Genomic DNA, 19,213 nt, shown 5'->3' with positions numbered 1-19,213 from the left:
GAGCCCCAAATTGGGCTCTGGGCTGACAGCATGGATCCTGGCTGGGATTTTCTCTCTCCCTCTCTCTCTGCCCCTCTTTTTCTCATGCTCATGCTCTCTATCTCTCTCAAAATAAATAAACTTAAAAAAAATTGACAATCTGTTAAGGATGGGGAGGCATGTAGGACAGATTTGTGAACAGCTAACTATCACACAAGAAATAAATGAATGACATGTGCAGTAGAAGTACACACAACGTGCTATGGAAGAGGCAGTTAATTCCATCTGGGGAAAGGTTCCATTGATGACCTGGTATTTAGAATTTTGAAATGACTTCTTCAAAATGTTCACTGGTTGTTGGCCAGTTCTCAACTATTCACTGTCAGGTGGCTCACGGTTGGAACTCATCCAGGAATAACATACTAACATCACAGACCAATTTTAGAAACCTCCTAGAACTTTCTTCAAGGCATCCTTCATTTCTTTATTCCGGAGGCTGTAGATCATGGGGTTAAAAAAAGGGGTCAGAACTGAGTAGAATAGAGTTGTGAACTTCTGCATTCCCTCTGCTTGTCCTGACCCCGGGCTCACATATGTCATCATGACAGAGCCATAGAATAGAAACACAACAGCCAGATGTGAGGAGCACGTAGAAAAGGCCTTCTTCCGGCCAGCAACTGAGGGCACCTGCACTACAGCCCTCAGCACCAGGGTATAGGAGCCAGTAATGTAGAAAAAGGTGGCAAAGATGAGGAGTGAGCTCATGGTGCCACATATGAGAATAGTCCCTGGGATTGGGACACAGGCTGAAGCCAAGGCCAGCAGAGGACCCAGGTCACACAGGAAGTCATCAATCACGTTTGGGCCACAAAATGGTAGCTGGGTAACAAGTATCACTGGGATCAGAAACCAGAGAAAACCATAGACCCAGCAAAAGATGACCAGGCTGCAACAGAACTTCACAGTCATGATGGTGGGGTAATGCAGGGGGTGACAGATTGCCAGGAACCGGTCATAGGCCATGATGGACAGAAATAAGCATTCAGTTGTGCCTAGTGAGAAGAAGAAGTACAACTGGAGGAGGCACCAAGCAAAGGAGATGGTTTTGGTCTGGGAGAGGAAGTTAGCCAGCATGTTGGGCACATCAGAGTTGACATAGCAGATTTCCAGGAAGGAGAAGTTGGCCAGCAGAATATACATGGGGGTGTGGAGCCGGCGGTCCCAGTGCACCACACACACAATGGCCATGTTTCCAAGGAGCGTCATGATGTAAGTCACAAAGAATATGGAAAAGAGGAGGATCTGCATTTCCCAACGGCAAGGAAAGCCCAAGAGGATGAACTCACTCACAGTGTGAGAAATATTTCTGGCCTCCGAAGTCATTTCCTTCTATCCTGTGAGGATTGCAGCAGAAGTTACATTACAAAAGGAGTCATGCCTCCTGATTCCTCCCCAGGAGAGAACACATTTTCCTGATCATAGGGGAGACCTAGACCAGGAGTTCCTATTTTTGATTGGGCACTTCAACAATATACTTGTTGAGTATACTTTTCTATATATGACTCTTCACTTTTAAACTGTATACAGCCCACTGTCAATCAATATAGTAAATATTGGTAAATATTTTGAAAAAAGTTTTCTTAAAATAAAAGTAGAAATTCAGGTATTTCCTTTCTGCATCTCTCATTGAGTTGTCCAGTGCACCCAACTTTGGAGAACATTGGTCTAGACAATATACATAGGTGGCTGGCTGAAGCTAAATTGAGATATAAACATTGACATTGGCAATTCATCCATAAAAAAAAATTAGAATTGACAGTTTTACCAAACAAAACAGTACAATCAGATAAGTGATATAAAGGAGAGAACATGAGGCTTTGAAGCCATGTATGAAAATAACCAGAGCGACTTTAAGCAAGTTGCATTTTAGCACACTAAGTAACCATTTATAGGCCATTATTAGTGTCTCTTCTCTATCTGTAGGATGCTGTGGTACAAGGGCTCCAGACTCTGATATTATTAGCAACATATGGGGGAGCCTTTGAAAGGTGTAGATTCCTGGGCTCCGCCTGGGTTTGGGATCCACTGGTGTGTGTCAGAGCACAAGCTCTGGAGACATGACAGTTCTGGGCTCTGCCACTTCCTGAGGAGCATTTCCTCAGGCAAGAATTTGACCTTTGAGACTATGTTTCTTTCTCTGTAAATTATGAACAGTCATACCTCCACAGTAAGGATGGCATGAAAATTGCATAGAATAATGTATGCAAAAGCAGTTTAAAATTATACAGTGCTACAGAAATATAAACTTTGGTGAACTGTTCAGGGCTTGTTATGCTAAACATTACACTCCTTTGTTAACCTTATAAATTAAATTGATTTTAAAATGCAAAAGAATGTGTTTTCCTGTGGAATTTTAGCCATGTGACAGGCATAGTCCATGTTGTGTGTGTTCGTGTGTATGTACATGTGTGTGTGTGTATGAAAAAGAAAGTGCTTCTCAGTCGTTTCAGAGTACACTGAATGAAACTCCCTTATAAGCCTCTTTTTTTTTTAAGTTTATTTATTTTGAGAGAGACAGAGACAGCGTGGGTGGGGGAGGGGCAGAGAGAGAGGGAGAGAGAATCCTAAGCAGGCTCCTGGGAGATCATGACCTGGGCTGAAACCAAGAGTTGGACACTTAACCCACTAAGCCACCCAGGTGCCCCTATAAGCACCCTTTTTTGCCTATCAAACATACCTATAAAGCACCCTTGAAGACCCTTTTTTGCCTATCAAACATATCAGAGCTCTCATTTTTTTCTTAATAGACTGTCTTCCTTGGTAAGGTTACCACTGCAACCATAAACAATAGGATCATTTTCCTGATGGCTACACTGTAGTTTGTATTAAAGCCGCCTACTTTTGAAGCAACAAAACTTCCTGTGTGATCTCTTCCCCCACTGCTCCTACCCATGCCTGGCTCCTTTGTGGGATTTCCTGGGAAATAAGCATTAACCTTTATTCAAATGATCACAACAGAAGAGCAACAACAAATACTATTTCAAAATAGTCAGACATGGAAATCAGGGTTTTGATAAAACCTTTCTCCCTCTGGCATTCTTTAGTTTTGTGGTTTATTCAGCCCTGCAAGCCTGGCTCGCTCTTGCTCTCTCTCTCTCTCTCTCTCTCTCTCTCTCTCTCTCTCTCTTTCTCTTTTTGATACAGGGGGGCAGAGAGAAGCTTATCTAAATTTCAGCCTTGACCTAAGCCTAAGTTGAACCCAGAAGAAATTTGGGATATGGGTATATCATCTCTGTTTTGCCTTTTTCCTCCTTTCCCATTTTAGAAGCTCAGAACTCAAATGCTCTATTTTCCTTTTCTTGGCAACACCAGTTCTTTGGGGAAAAATCCAATAAACTCATGCATAAACCGAACCTCAATGTCTGTGAAGACTTTAGCAGTTTTCATTTTCCACATTATGTACTCAAGGGCACATGACCAGCTGGCACACACACCAGATACAGTGGAGCAGCATTTATTGGGAGAAACTTGCAGACCCAGCATCAGTCACAGGCCTGCAGTCCCCTTTTGTTTTGCTCATTATAAGCACAGTGGCACACAGAAACCTAGGATATTACGTTTTAAGAAGGCACCTGAACTTTTAAGGCCTGAGGGTTTTGTTTTTTAGCTGTGTGATTAGGGAAGTGCTAACCCCTCCCCTGATGTGATTAGGGCCAGTATATAACATCAACATGAAGAAAACTTGGTTCTGGTCCTATTTTTAGAATCAGGTTTAGGGGCTGGGGGAGAGGGCTGCCAGCATTTCTCCTGGTGTGATTGGGGGCTGAAGTCAATTCAAACTTTGCAGTTGCAGCTCTAGGCTATGACAAGTTAACAGAGGATTCTCCCCCTCAGCCGTGTGAAGGAAAAAGTCATTGCATTAAGCACTGGGCAATTGATGCTTCATTTCCATGGAACTTCACAGGAGGCAATTTACTCTTTGGGAGGGTGGCTTGAAAGAAATTTGTTTGGACAAGTTAACCCTTATGTCTGCCATAAGGGTTAGATGTAACCCTTACGGGTTTTTTGGAGGGCTTTCTTAATTACTCTATAGGGGAGCCATAGCAAGGGTTATTGCTTCCATTTCATGTATGAGGAGACAAAGATTCAGAGATCAAATGCCTGAAATTCCAAACCAGTAAGTGACAGGGTCAGGACACGAGTCTTTGCTTTCTAGCTCCTATTTTGCTATTTCCTCACCACGTTAGAGGACCTTCAGAGTAGATGTGTCTAAAATGTCACTCATCCCAGGGAAAAAAGTGTATCAAATTAATAAAATGAGCAACTGTTGGTGCTATAGACATCATCACATCATCCGAGGGAAGAGGGGTGGCATCCCTTAAATTATACCACCTAGGTGGAATTGTGGGGTTTTTTTTTCCTTTTATTTTTCATTTTTACATGGCTAGCTCATTTTTTTTCTTTTTTGTTTTTTGTAGTAAGTTCAGACACACAAATACTATACTGAGTGTGGTAGTTATTTTACTCTTACCTGACTTTTCTGATATGCAGTGTTCAACTTCTCTACAGTGAAGAGGCAGGACAACTCTCATCCATCTATACAAAATTAAGATAAATGATTATCTTAAAGAAGTAATGGAAGTTTGTTTTGTTTTGTTTTGTTTTTTAAAGAGACGATATTAAGCAACAATAGACAGTGAGGAGGCATCTAAGGGACCTACAGGCATGTTTCTTTGCAGTTTGGGGTGTTATAATTCTATTTGTTGCAGCTTTTGACTTATTACTACTTTTATTATTTAAACTTTTTTCACCAATTAGATAATGTTACCCTGTTTCTACCAGTGCCTGCCTGAGTCTCTGTTTCCCAGTTATCTTTGCAGCATAAAGGACAACTGATTCAATGTGGTGTGTCCAAGGACTCACTTAAGTGAATAGCTGGATTCTGTTCCTTGTACTCTGGAGGAAATAAACTGTCAAGGCTGGTCTTCTGTTTCTTGGAATAACGTATTGCTCATATTCACTGGCCTCAGAGACATCATGGGTTTTAAAGTGATTTACAAAGTCACATTTTCTTATTGATCTGAATTTACTGAATCTTGGAGCTGGGAGAGACTTTAGGGATTCTCTAGTCTGTCTTCCTACCAGTAGTAAGAACCCCTTTCTTCTGCTTTCTTGCTGGTTGGTCATCTAGCTTCTGTTGGAATAATCCATGACAAATAGCTCAATGAACTGCAGAACAGCTTTCAGTTTTAGAGATTGTAATAAACTTCCTTGTTCTCTCTTATGCTCCTGAGTCACGTTCCCAACTTGATGTGCCATCTTGGTCTCACTTCTGCCTCAGGGAAGGAGGGTTAACATTATGTGCCCATCATACACACACACTCTGTTAAGATTTTGACCATGCATTATCCTTCTTGGTCTTTCAACAACTACAGAAGTAGTAACACAAGTAGTAACACAAGAAGACAGTAAGTGGTGGTGCTGGGCAGATTGTATTCTTTCATTACATTAGGCTGATGCTCAGAATAAGTCTACACAGCAGTATTTAGAATATCTGAGGAAGGGACTCATGTCTTCTTTGAATCTTCTCTATTTATACTAAGCACTCTTGGTTTCTTTAAATTTGACGTAATTTCTAGGGTGCTCACCATCCTCGCTGCCTTTTGATTGTTCATACCTTTCAGAAGATATGATCTTACTGAAACCAACAGAGTGTCCTTTGTGCTGTGTGACTGACACAGAGCACAGTGTGCCGTGATCTCTTTTGTTCTAGACTCATGCACTTAGGTTAACGTTAGCTTTTTTGGGCAGTAATTTTATATTTTAGACTTTTATTGAATTTTCATTTTACCAAAGTCCTTAGAGTTCATTCACAAGAACTTCTTTAAAGCCAGATTGGCCCTATCTGATGCTTGTGTCATTGAGTTTTTTAAGCAAGGGAGGTTAATTACTGAATTTCACTAAGTGTTTCAGTCAATTAAGATCTTAAGACTATCAAATACTAGCTTTCTTTTCTATTTTTATTGCCTAGAATTTGATAAAATTTCTTTTGTTTCACCTATGTCTGATTAAAATATTATATACAACATGAGAAAGTCCTTTTTTTACTTAAAACTTTTTCTAGCTTAACATCTATTATCAACAATTGTTGATAGATGGCTAAGCTAAAAATAGATAAATAGTACAAAGGTGGTGAAAATGACATTGTATCTCTGGAAGACATTCTGGCATATATAATTGGATGGTTTATGAAAAGTTTTTAGAAGGAAAGTTTAGACTTTTTTGTTTTTGTTTTTGTTTTTTTATTTTATTTTATTTTTTTTTAAATTTACATCCAAGTTAGCATATAGTGCAACAATGATTTCAGGAGTAGATTCCTTAATGCCCCTTGCCCATTTAGCCCATCCCCCCTCCCACAACCCCTCCAGTAACCCTCTGTTTGTTTTCCATATTTAAGAGTTTCATGTTTTGTCCCTCTCCTTGTTTTTTTTATATTATTTTTGCTTCCCTTCCCTTATGTTCATCTGTTTTGTATCTTAAAGTCCTCATATGAGTTAAGTCATATATTTGTCTTTCTCTGACTAATTTTGCTTTGCATAATACCCTCTAGTTCCGTCTACATAGTTGCAAATGGCAAGATTTCACAAATTTTAGACTTTAAACTGGTACCTTCATTCAATTTCAGTTGTTTAAAATTTTTCTTTCATTCTCCAGAATCTTCTAAATACAGTAATAGTGGTTTTGAAATCACACCTGTAAATTCTTTCTGTATCCTGGGATATAATTTGTCTAGGTCTGAGAAATTAAGCTTATTAATAGTTACTGAGTGCTGTTTCACTTGATTTTCCTGTCAATTCTCTTTTATACATGTGTTCTCCATTCTTTGGAAACAAGATCATTTTTTGGAGCTGACCATATTTTGATTTAATTTAGATTGATGGGTGCCATGCCTTTCTCCAGAGGGCAGGAGATGGCCCAAGCTTTTTTTTTTTTTTTTTTAAATCTCGTAAACCTTGCAAGCAAGGAGACCCTCTCTTTATAGTGCTATCAGCTTGTGTTGGAAGTTGTGTTCTCATTGAGGTCTTAATCCAGTGAAAAGCTCACTAAATTCCTTAGAGAAACCCATGCTTTCTTTATAATCACTTTATTTTACCGGTCTCTCTGTAGTCGTTTCTGTCTCTTTCTTTCTCTCACTCCATTTATTACTTTATTTTTCTTTTCCATAGAGTTACTTCTAAGATGACAGTATGACTTGGGATTTCTGACTCTGGAAAATTTAAGAACTGGCTGTAATACTACCCATCTTCTTATAGTTATTTACTTGTATAAGTAAATAATAGTACTTCATACCATTTTCAGTAAAATATTTTTGTTTTTCATTTTTTTAGTAAAATATTTTTAAATAACAGAATCAACTTCTTGACTGCTGTCCATCACGAACTTTAGTTCATTTTCTATTCGCTGTTACTTTGCTACTACTTATCGAACATTTATGTGCTACGGTACAGGCCTTTCAAGCTTATTTTCTAAACTTCTTTTGACTTTATAGCTGATCCCTAACCTTTAAATGATTTCAATAACACAACAAAATTTTACTAAGTGCCTACTAAATTCTTGTATAATTTTCTATGCAAGGGCTGTTTTGGGAAGTGTCTTTATATTCCTGCATGGTGAAATGTCTTAAAAATTAGAAATATTTTTTCAATAAAAGGGACATTTAAAGAAGTGAAAATGAAATTTCAGTATAAGTTGTGGAAGTTAACTTCCCACCATTCTAGATGAAGGCTGGTAATTTAAGCTGAAAAAGATCATTTTTCTTTTGCTTTTCACGTTAGCGTAGGTGAATAACCATGATACCCGGTGTTGGTGAAGGTGCAATGCAGTGACATTCAGAAGAACTTGTGGAGGGAATATAAACTTGTAAATTTTTTTTCTGACAGGCAATTTGGAAGCGCTAGAGCTTTAAAAACCTGTGTGCCTATTAAATAAAAATCAGAGATGTGGAAAAAATTACTAATAAGTAAGTTCATTGTAGCAGTGCCTAAAAATTTCTGGGGCTCATGTTAAAATACAGACTCTGACTCAAAGGGAAAAGATGTGGCTCGAGATTCTAAATTTTTAATGTGGAGAATTTGAATCACTATGCTGTATACCTGAGACTAATGTAACATTGTGTAACTAATGTAACATGAGGTAACTAGTATCGACTATACAGAAATGAAAAAGAGGTTTTAAAAAAGCAATAGGGTAATGCTGATTCTTTGAGTAGTAGAGGTTTGTAAAGTTCTTTCCAGAGTTCTTTGTATAGCAAGGGTTTATGTAGTTCTTTATATACATTTCTGTAAAGAAAGTAAAAAATACAAAGGAATAGAAAAATTCCTGTGAAGAAATAAAACTTAATAGTGGTAACTTTTTCAAGGTCAAATGATAGGTTACATAATTGTTTTCTTTTATACATATCTATATTTCTTAAATTTTTATGAGTAATATGTATCACTTTATAATCTGAAAGATAATTATTATAAAATATTGTTTTTGAAGGTACTTACTCTTCTGGACCTTCTACCTTCTCTGAGCACTTTTTATGACCTTTGTTATTCCTGAAATGTGCTAGGGAGTCCACAATTTGTGTCATGTTTGACTTACCATGTAGGATGTCGTCTCCCCTTCACTTGCTGCTTGGATTTAAAGCCACTCAGGTCAGCCACTGTGCCAGGGTTGAGGAGAAAGGGAAGGTTCCCAACAGGGTATCCTGAGGTTGCATTTTACTTTTGGGTTGCCTATATCATTTCATAAACCTAGGGCAGGGATAAGAAGTTAAATTCAAAAAATTGAGTGCAACATTGTGAGAAATGATAACCTTCAGCTTCTGGAGAGGATTTGTACTGTTACTTCTCTCTCATTAGAAAGAATCATATCTTATCTTCAGTCTACTTTTCTTCCCTAAAAGCAACAGAAAGGAAATTGATATTAGTTTCCATTCTGGGTTTTACTTTTCTTCAATAAACTTTATAGAGAATTCTGTCGTTTAGAATAAGGTCACAAATACTGTGATGATAGTAGAACAGAGTAAATGAAGGCAATATAATTACCTTTCTTTTATTTATTTCTTTTATTTTTCTTTTGCCTTTCCAGTTGACAACTTTTGAAAGTAATGGTTTCATATTCAACTAGAAATGTAGTTTCTCAAACTCAGATTTCCACACTCAAAATATAACACATATTTTTCTCTGTCCCACAATCATGCAGTATAGGCACCAGCCCTTTGTTGAAGGAATTGATTCAAGAACTGATTGAGAATAGGAAACAGAGTCTGCAGATAAGCCTTAACCTGGATCTGAGTTCTATCCCTTGAGCTTTCAATTTCAGTGCATTTGGGGAAATTTTTTTTTTGAAGTTGGAAAAAATGAGTATTTTCCCCTCCCAGCAGTGATGAGAATGAAAACTTGGCTTCTCCACTTGTCCCGTGAAACTATTGCTGGGCCAAAGCCAGCTTCCCTAAAGGGATTCTTTGCTGAGATTCCCTCAGCTGGATGAACATTACCCCAAGGACCCATGTTTTGATGATTCTTTTTCCAAACGTCTGATATTCCTTTTCTCGTATTGGACCAGTGAGTCTACTCCATCTGTTTGCACTGTCCATTTGACATGCAGTTCTGAGCCTCTTTCTCAGATTAAAGGGACACCTATTTCGATTATTCATTTTTAAATTCATTACCTGAATCCAAAAGTCAATCCAAGCCTGTACCTTCCCATTTCCTTTGCCATCAAATATTAGCAGTTGATATTTATTGAAAGCTTCCTTTGTGCAAGGCAGTAAAATGAGTAACTTTTTTGAATAAGTTCATTTAACTCCCATAAGAATCCAACATGTATTAATTTGTTCAAGGTTTTTTCATCTAATAAATGGGAATGCCAATATCTGAATTTAGTTAGTCTCTGAGAACAGAGCCTGAGTTTTTAAATACTAACCTATTTACCCTGCATCATCACTTGGGAGGGAAGGAAAACAATGCTTACTGATAACTCATTTCATGCCAGGCAATGTGACAAAATCTTATAAAAATGTAATTTTATTTAATCTTTGCAACACTCTGTTGCAATTTTAAAAAATTCTGACTACTAAAGTAATATGTGTTTAAATAAAAATTTGGAAGATTCAGAAGAGTTTAAAGAGCTATAAAATTACTAATAATTTTATCAAGTAGACATAAATTCAGATAAAAATTTGGCATATTTCCTCTGCTCTGTTTTGTTCTAAAATTTTTTCTTTATACATATGAGGTCATATAGCATTTATAATTAGTATCCTGCTTATATAAGCATTTTTAAAATGTAATTAAAACTAGGGGCGCCTGGGTGGCGCAGTCGGTTAAGCGTCCGACTTCAGCCAGGTCACGATCTCGCGGTCTGTGAGTTCGAGCCCCGCGTCGGGCTCTGGGCTGATGGCTCAGAGCCTGGAGCCTGTTTCCGATTCTGTGACTCCCTCTCTCTCTGCCCCTCCCCCGTTCATGCTCTGTCTCTCTCTGTCCCAAAAATAAATAAAACGTTGAAAAAAAAAATTTAAAATGTAATTAAAACTCTTAAATGCTACATAATAGTGAGTGTTATTTTTATAACATTTCCTGAGTGTATTTAGGCTATTTTGAATTTTCCAATCTTAAAATAATGCAATAAAAATCTTTGGGTTTTAATGTTTGCTTAGAGTTTTAGAATATTTCCCTGGAATAGATTGTTTCAAAGAAAATTATGTCAAAAGATATATATAGTTTTTAAAAGATATATATAATTTGGGGTGCCTGGGTGTCTCGGTGTTTAAGTGTCTGAGTCTTGCTTTTGGCTCAGGTCATGATCTCAGGGTTTGGTTTGTGGGTTCAGCCCTGTGTAGGGCTCCACGCTCTCTGCCCTTCCCCTACTCCCTTGCCATGTGTGCTTGTGCACTTTCTTTCTCAAAAGAAATACATTTTAAAAAAGGATTTATATAATTTAATGCTCACAACACATATTGCCAAATCACCTTCCAAAATATATTCTCAAAAGATGTGTTGATGAGGATGCCATCTTCTGGAATCCTTATTGGATATGGATGGTATTAAAAATATTATCTCTATATTGATTGAAGAAAAACATTCATGTCTCATTTTTATAGTTGCATTTTTTTGGCTTCTAATTTTGTCATTTTTATCCAGTTTTATTGAGATATAATTAACATACAACACTGTATAAGCTTATGATATACAGCATAATGATTTGATTTACATATATTGTGAAATGATTACCACAGTAAGTTTAGTTACCATCCATCATCTCATATAGATACAAAAATAAGAAAAAAATTCTCTTGCTATGTGAACTCTTAGGATTTACTCTCTTAACAACTTTTATATATATTATAGGACAGTGTTAACTATAGTTATTATATTGTACATTTCATCCCTCCTATTTATCTTTTAACTGGAAATTTGTACGTTTTGACCACCTTTATCCAATTTCCTCTTCACCTATTCCCTGCCTCTGATAATCACAAATCTGATCACATGTTCTGAGTTTTTTTTTTTTTAAGATTGTACCTATAAGTAAGATTATGCAGTATTTGTCTTTATCTGACTTATTTCACTTAGCATAATGCCCTCAAAGCCCATCCATTCTGTTGCAAATGGCAGGGTTCCCTGCTTTTAAATAGTTGAGTAATACTCCATTGTATATATATGCCACAACTACTTTATCCATTTATCCAATGATGGACACTTAGGTTGTTTCTATGTTTTGGCTAATGTAAATAATGCTGCTTTAAACAGGGTTGTGCAGTTATCTCTTCAATATAGTGTTTTTGTTTCCTTCAGCTATATTCCCAGAAGTGGAATTGCTGAATCGTATGATAGTTCTATTTTTAATTTTTTGAGGAACCTCCATACTGTTTCCCACACTGGCTGTACCAATATACAGTCACATTAACCATGCTCAAAGGTTCCCTTTTCTCCAAACCCTTGCCAGGATTTGCTATCTCTTGTCTTTTTGATGATAGCCATCCTGACAGGTGTGAGGTGATATCTATCCCATTGTAGTTCAGATCTGCATTTTCCTAATGATGAGTAATGTTGAGCATCTTTTTATGTGTCTGTTGGCCTTCTGTATGTCTTCTTCTTGTTTTTTTTTTTAAAAAATTAATCTGTATGTCTTCTTTGGAAAAAATCTCTATCCTGGTCTGTTACTTTTATTTATTTATTTATTTATTTATTTATTTATTTATTTATTTATTTAGCTGTGGAGTTGTATAAATTCTTTATATATATTGGATATTAACCACTTATCAGTTACATGGTTTGCAAACATTTTTTTCTCATTCTATAGTTTGTCTTTTCATTATATTGGTTATTTCTTTTACTGTGAAGAAGACTTTTAATTTGATATAGTCCCACTTGTTGGTTTTTTGTTTTGTTGCTTGTGCTTTGTGTGTTTATTAAAAAAGTCATTGCCAAGATATATGTCAAAGGCCTTCTTTATTTTTTTTAAGGAATTTTATGGTTTCAGATCTTGCAGTTACGTCTTTAACTCATTTCAAGTTAATTTTTGTGAGTTGTATAAGATAGAGGTCTAATTTCATTCTTTTATATGTGAATATCCAGTTTTCCCAGCACTATTTATTGAAGAGACTGTCTTTTCTCCAATGAGTATTCTTGGCCCCCTTGTCAAATATAGTTAACCATAAATGCATGGGTTCATTTCTGGGCTCCTGAGTTGTTCCATTGGTCTATGCACCTGTTTTCGTGGCAATACCATACTATTGTTATTACTATAGTTTTGTAAATTCGTTTGATATCAGAAGATTTTGATATCTCTAGATTTGTTTTTATTTCTCAAGATTTCTTTGGAGTCTTCTGTGTTTTATTTTTTTAATAATTAAAAATTTTTTTCTTAATGTTTATTTTTGAGAGAGAGACAGAGAGAGAAAGAGAGACAGAGACAGAGACAGAGACAGAGACAGACAGATGATAGGAAGCAGGCTCTGTGCTGACAGCTCAGAGCCTGATGGGACTCAGACCCTCATACTGTGAGATCATGACCTGACCTGAAGTTGAACACCTAACTGACTGAGCCACTCAGTCTCCCATTTCTGTGGTTCCATATAAGTTTTATGATTGTTTTTTCTCAGTCTGTGAAAAATACGATTGGAATTTTGATAGGAATCTTATTGAATTTGTAGATTGCTTTGGGTAGTAGGGACATTTTAACAATATTAATACTTCTAATCCATGAACTTAGAATATCTTTCCATTTACTTGTATCTGCTTTAATTTCTTTCATTAATGTCTTAGACATCAATCTTTATCACAAAGCCTAAAATACTGGAAATAGCTATGGTATCATTTATTTCACTCTGAAAATCGACAACCAGTTGAGTCACCAAAAGGTCAAGAAAAGGAAGAAAGGAGGGGTACCTGCTATGGAATATATTGCTTATGTCTTTGTATCTTATCTGTTGTGATAATAATTTAAAATGCCATTTTGTGAGTGTAAGAGGAAATTGATCTGACCAAATTGTATCTGTTCTTATCTGACTCAGTGGTTCTTAGAGAAGCTTCCACAGTGGATAGAGTGAAGCTTTTTAGGTTCTAAATGTTCCTCAAGAAGTCTAAGAAGACAGCAGGTATATACTTCCAGCAAGTCAGAAATTGTGCATCCAAGTTGCCTCCTTCTCATGACCCACCAAAAAAAAAAAAAAAAAAAAAAAAAATTGTGCCCTAGAGAGCAATTAGGACATCTCCCAGTGTTCCTTTTGGGTGGGTCCTCAGGATAAAGCAAACAAACTGAAGTGAGGAGAGACAAAGAGATATCCTTTCCTTAAATAATAATCCTGTCAGAGCCAGAAGTAGTTGAATGCTAGAAACTGATACTTTCTCCTGCAGGTGGGACCCTTGGATTTCACTGGAGGTTAGACATATCTCACTAGAGTGAGTGTTAATGAATCCCTATTTTATTTTATCTTCCACACAATGGATGACTAATATATATGTGCTAAATGAATGAATAGATAGATGTCTTTAGGAAGTCACTTAATTGAGAATTTCACCAGATGATATATCACCTATGCAAAGTGGCCAGATGGGATGGGCACCATGAGTTTTCTCTTTGATAGAATTCCTGTGAAAATGAACATTACTCTCTGTAAAATTCCTCACATACAAGAAAACAAATCCTGGTGAAATTTTTCACATGTTTCAAGCTTAAGGGTCTTATTGCCTCTTAAAAATTTCTAAACCAAGTTTTAGTCATTTGTATTATGAAAAACTCAGCCTTCTTTGACAGGTCTCATAATTTTATTATCTCCTCTGGTCATTTATATTTATCCACCTTGTAACAGAGCTTCAGTATGGTAACTTTCTCCACAATCACTCCAAATTGCTTTGCACTCTCTCCAAATCACCTTGCTGTTTTTTTCTTATAATCACAATCACCTCAGTGATCAGGGTCTTTTGTATTACATAGTGTTCTGTCCTGCTTATTGTTTGCTTTGCTTAAAACATGCTCATCCAGGTGGATGCTGAAAAAGATGCTGAGATGGGACAGGGTGGTGGGAGGATGTTCCATGTTACTAGTTCCTATTCGTCTTAGGTCAGAGTGAGAGGGGAGATCACAGGCGATGCAGTATCCTGTAGCAGGCAGAGGAGGGGACAGACCTCCTGATATTACTATTTGATCAAACTCTCTCTATGCTTCTTTACCTAGCAATCTATTTGGGTTATATTGATCATGGACTTTGGGATCATACAAACCTGGGTTCAAGTCTTGTCTCTTTGATTTATTACCCTTTGACACAGGAAACTATTGAATATTTCTAAAATCTTGAAGTTTTTCTCTGGATAAAAAAAAAAAAAGTTTTATCAGTCCAGACCTAGGGACACAATTTCACTTCTGCCCTCCCAGCTTTCACATATGTAAGTCAGTAGAGGACAGAGTTGTGCCTGGACTCATAAGTTTAATTAAAATGGATTTTCCCCCCAAGAAGAATTTTCCTAATAATCGTTCATTTCGGGAAACCCACGAAAATCTGTAACAAAATCTGTAGTTGAAGTGTTGTGTGAAAGGGACTGAAAGCAGAATATAAGCCAACAAGTTGGAATCAGAGAAAGGAAAATTGTATAGAATAATGTCAAAAGGGGCTCAATTCAAGGAGTAAGGAGTATTTAAAGTGATTGCAATGATCAAATTGGGCTTCTTTGGGCCATTCTGTAATGAAGGTATGTTTTTATCGAGAGATTTATTCTGAGGTCCAAATGCAATTTTAGAACATGTTTTCAAATGTTAGTGACATGGAAGTGCATTAATCTTATATCATTCCTAAGATTGAATATGCAAAAGGAGAAGAATGTGTATGAAACCTGAATATTCTTTTTCTTTTTAGGTTCAAACAAATACTTTTTAGGAAGAACCAGCTCATATTTTGCTTATGGTAATAAATAAATAAAATGGCAATAAAATGAGCCCTTCCACACTGAACATTTACTTTATGGTAAGCACTGTGTTAGGTGCTTCATGAACATGATTATATTTTGTTAACAGTAGGTACTATTACCCTGATTTTGCAGATAAAGAAATTGAAACTCAGAGAAAGAGAAAGTCACTTGTCGCAGGTCATAAATCTTATATTAAAAAGGGCTAGGATTTCAGTTAAGTCTTTCTGAATTCTGACTCTTTATTTTCCTTTAAAACTAAAAAGAACCCATTTCTAATTATGGTAAAACTGACACCTCATTATTTTTTTTTTAAGTTTAGCTCATTTTTTAAAGAATATAATTTATTGTCAAATTGGTTTCCATACAACACCCAGTGTTCATCCCAACAAGTGCCCTCCTCAATGGCCATCACTCACTTTCCCCTCTCCCCTTGGGTAAATTCCTAGCAGTGCTATTGCTGGGTCATAGAGCAGTTCTATTTTTAATTTTTTGACGAACCTCCCCACTGTTTTCTAGAGCAGCTGCACCAGTTTGCATGACACCTCATTCTTAAACACTTTGACTTTCTACTTAGAAAACATTAAGGTGTCAAGCTTTTTGTTTTTTCACTAAACTCTATATATTTAAAATGAAAATTGAGGGAAAATGATATAAAATACATAGAAAATAAAAATGGGTGGAAAACCTGTTTCAACTAAAAAGTAAAGTATGTGATATCATTTTAAAAAATAGTAAACTGGCAAATTTTGCAAAGGGACTGAAATACTATATAGCTAACATGAATAAAAGGGATTCCACATTGGATAATTTGAATCAAATTAAAATAAATTAATTTAATTGTTTTTAAAGTACATGCTACATTCCTAAGTTACACTGGGAATTGCTGAATTATCATTCAGTTATTTATGAACCCTCTTTTATCTTACATACTGTGCTTCTAAGTCAGTAGTCTAAGCTCTATATTTTACTTTCATTGCTCTCCATTCAAATCTTCTAAAACAATCTTCCCTGAATTCAAACTTCTCTGGCACCCATATGGTAAAATAGTAGTTCTCAAAAGCCGAGCATTGTTTTTGTCACACTAGAATCATCTGGGGATGCAAGTCTTTAATGGAAAGTAATTAATGAATTAATGTATTCATTTATGGATGTGTATTTTTATTGTGATGTACCAAGCTTCTATAATAATGTAGATAAATAGGGAGAATTTATGGATCTTGTGATGTTGATTGAAATGATATGTTGGCAATAAAATATTTCAGTGCAGTTTGAGGGCATAAATTCCTTCCTAAAGCTTATTAGCTATACTTGAGTTAAATAAAGTGAGCAGTTGAAGTGTATAGGCTAAAATTGGAAGAAAAAGCTCTAGAGAAAACATTTAAAGTAAAGTAATATTTAAAGTAGCATTACCAGTGGTGTTTTTTCTATTTGTCTTATAACAGAGCTATTTTGATACAAATTCTTCATGTTGACTAAATATAAATATTCCATTTTTTCTCTACTTAAAATACTGCCTGGTTCTGATGAGAAGTTGAGTTATGGAGGGCTGAATAAAATAGGATATTCTTATTATGTAGTTCTGATTACATCTGTGCACATTCTAGGTTGCAAAGAAATGTATGTTTTGCCTAACAATAATGTCACTGCTGTCATTCATGAATTCAGCCTCCTGGGTTTCTCGTGTAGTCAAGAAGTAGAAGTTCTCCTTTTTGTTTTGTTCTCTGTCATCTACATCTTGACCTTGTTGGGCAACAGTGCTATTATCTGTGCTGTGTGGTGGAACCAGCAACTCCACACCCCTATGTATACTTTATTGGCCAACTTCTCTTTCCTGGAGATCTGCTACATCAGTTCCAATGTACCCAACATGTTGTTCAACTTCCTGTCCAAGACCAAGACCATCTCTTATAATGGCTGCATCTTACAGTTCTACATCTTCCTTTCTCTTTGTGCTACAGAACTCTTCTTTCTGGCCCTCATGGCATTAGATAGGTATGTTGCCATCTGCCACCCACTGCACTATTCTACCATAATGACTGGGAAAGTCTGTGGAACCCTTGTGTCTGCTTGCTGGGTGGGTGGCTTTCTCTGGTTGGTGACCCCAGCCGTACTTATCTCCCAAGTTCCATTTTGTGGTTCAAACGTCATTGACCACTACCTGTGTGATCTTGGGGCAATGCTGGCCATATCATGTTTACCTGTCCCCAAGACAACTCTGACTTGTAGCATTTTCAGTGCTGTGATAACATTCATCACTTTGTTCTATATCCTTGTGTCCTACACACTGGTCCTTCGAGCTGTGGTTCAGGTTCCCGAAGGTTCAGGTAGGAAAAAAGCCTTCTCCACGTGTGCCTCCCACCTGATAGTGGTGTCCCTATTTTATGGCTCAGTCATGGTGATGTATGTAAGCCCAGGGGCAGCCAATCAGCCTGGTATGCAGAAGTTCTTGACCATGTTATACTCAATTGCAACTCCACTTTTAAACCCTCTGATCTACAGCCTCAGGAATAAGGAGATGAAAGTTGCCCTGAGGAAAGTTATGTGTAAAGTTTAGAAATAATTCCTGAATGGGAGATGGCATAGTGCAATAAATTCCTTTTGAGTTCTGTTATAAAGAATATAGAAAAATTATACTTAAAAGTAGGAAAAGGAGCTAGATCTAGAATAAATGTGTCCACATGAGAATTTCTTAAAATTCCAAGCTTGTCTGCATTCTGTATTGATTGAGTGAGTATGGTCAAATTACTCAAATTGTTATTTGAGTATCTGTTATTTGCGTTATCTGTTTTTCCAATTTTAACTGGAGATGATCTTAATAATCATATCTATATTATAGAGTGTTTGAGATTAAATGACTCACTATATGGAATCATTTAAAATAGAGCCTGGCTCTCAATAAATATTATATGATATGATAATATATTATTATTAACAATTATATCCAAATTTATTATCATTAGCTATCATTGTCAAGAGCTTCAGCAGTTTCTTTTGTCAAACTGTGAAATGATAATCATATTATATTTATATAAAGAAAAAAACAGTCTATTTTTAAGGAAAAAAAGTTTCTTGAAGGAGGTCTATATAAATACAAACCAAAACAAGAATAATTTTTGCTCCACCTCCTCCCCACATTTCTTTGTGTTATGAAGATGATGACAATGATTTGTTGGACAAAGATTGATGAAGCCTGTGTTCTGGTTCCACCTCAGTGAATCAAAGCCTTCATTCCCAATTTTTAAAAAGGACACTTTGGAGGTTTTATGTGGATCAAATGATCAATCACGTATAAAAGTATTTGTAAAATGCAAAGTACAGTCAAAAGATGAAAGCAGTCAAATGTCCATCTACAGATGAATGGATCAACAAAATGTGATATATACAAACATTGTAATATTATTCAGCCTTATAAAAAGAAGGGATATTCTGGGGCGCCTGGGTGGCTTAGTCGGTTAAGCGTCTGACTTCAGCTAAGGTCATGATTTCAAGGTTCATGAGTTTGAGCCCTGTGTCGGGCTCTGTGCTGACAGCTCAGAGTCTGGAGCCTGCTTCAAATTCTGTGTCTCCCTCTCTCTCTGCCCCTCCCCCACTTGTGCTCTGATTTCTCTCTCTCAAAAATAAAACGTTAAAAAAAAGAAAGAAAATTCTGAAACATGGATGCACCAGCTTCTCACAAAATGACAAAGACTGTATAATCTCACTTTTATAAGGTTCCTAGAGCAGTCAAATTCATAGAGATAGGAAGTAGAATGGTGGTTGCCAGGGGCTGGGGAAGGGGG

At 36.5% G+C, this 19,213-nt stretch overlaps 2 protein-coding genes across 2 annotated transcripts; one reads left to right on the top strand and one right to left on the bottom strand.

Moving 5' to 3' along the window:
- Nucleotides 1-420: 420 nt before the first annotated feature.
- Nucleotides 421-1,362, bottom strand: LOC122468064 (olfactory receptor 11H6-like). Its single transcript, XM_043554542.1, has one exon. It carries the CDS (start codon nucleotides 1,360-1,362, stop codon nucleotides 421-423), a length of 942 nt encoding a protein of 313 aa, XP_043410477.1.
- Nucleotides 1,363-17,049: 15,687 nt separating this feature from the next.
- On the top strand, nucleotides 17,050-17,988 carry LOC122468063 (olfactory receptor 11H6-like). Its single transcript, XM_043554541.1, has one exon. It carries the CDS (start codon nucleotides 17,050-17,052, stop codon nucleotides 17,986-17,988), a length of 939 nt encoding a protein of 312 aa, XP_043410476.1.
- The last annotated feature ends 1,225 nt before the right edge of the window (nucleotides 17,989-19,213 follow it).

Source organism: Prionailurus bengalensis, chromosome B3 (assembly GCF_016509475.1).
Source record: "Prionailurus bengalensis isolate Pbe53 chromosome B3, Fcat_Pben_1.1_paternal_pri, whole genome shotgun sequence".
In the NCBI taxonomy this organism is placed as follows: Eukaryota; Metazoa; Chordata; class Mammalia; order Carnivora; family Felidae; genus Prionailurus; species Prionailurus bengalensis.
The sequence above is the reverse complement of the archived record's forward strand: the minus strand, read 5'-3'. Positions and strand labels throughout refer to the sequence as shown.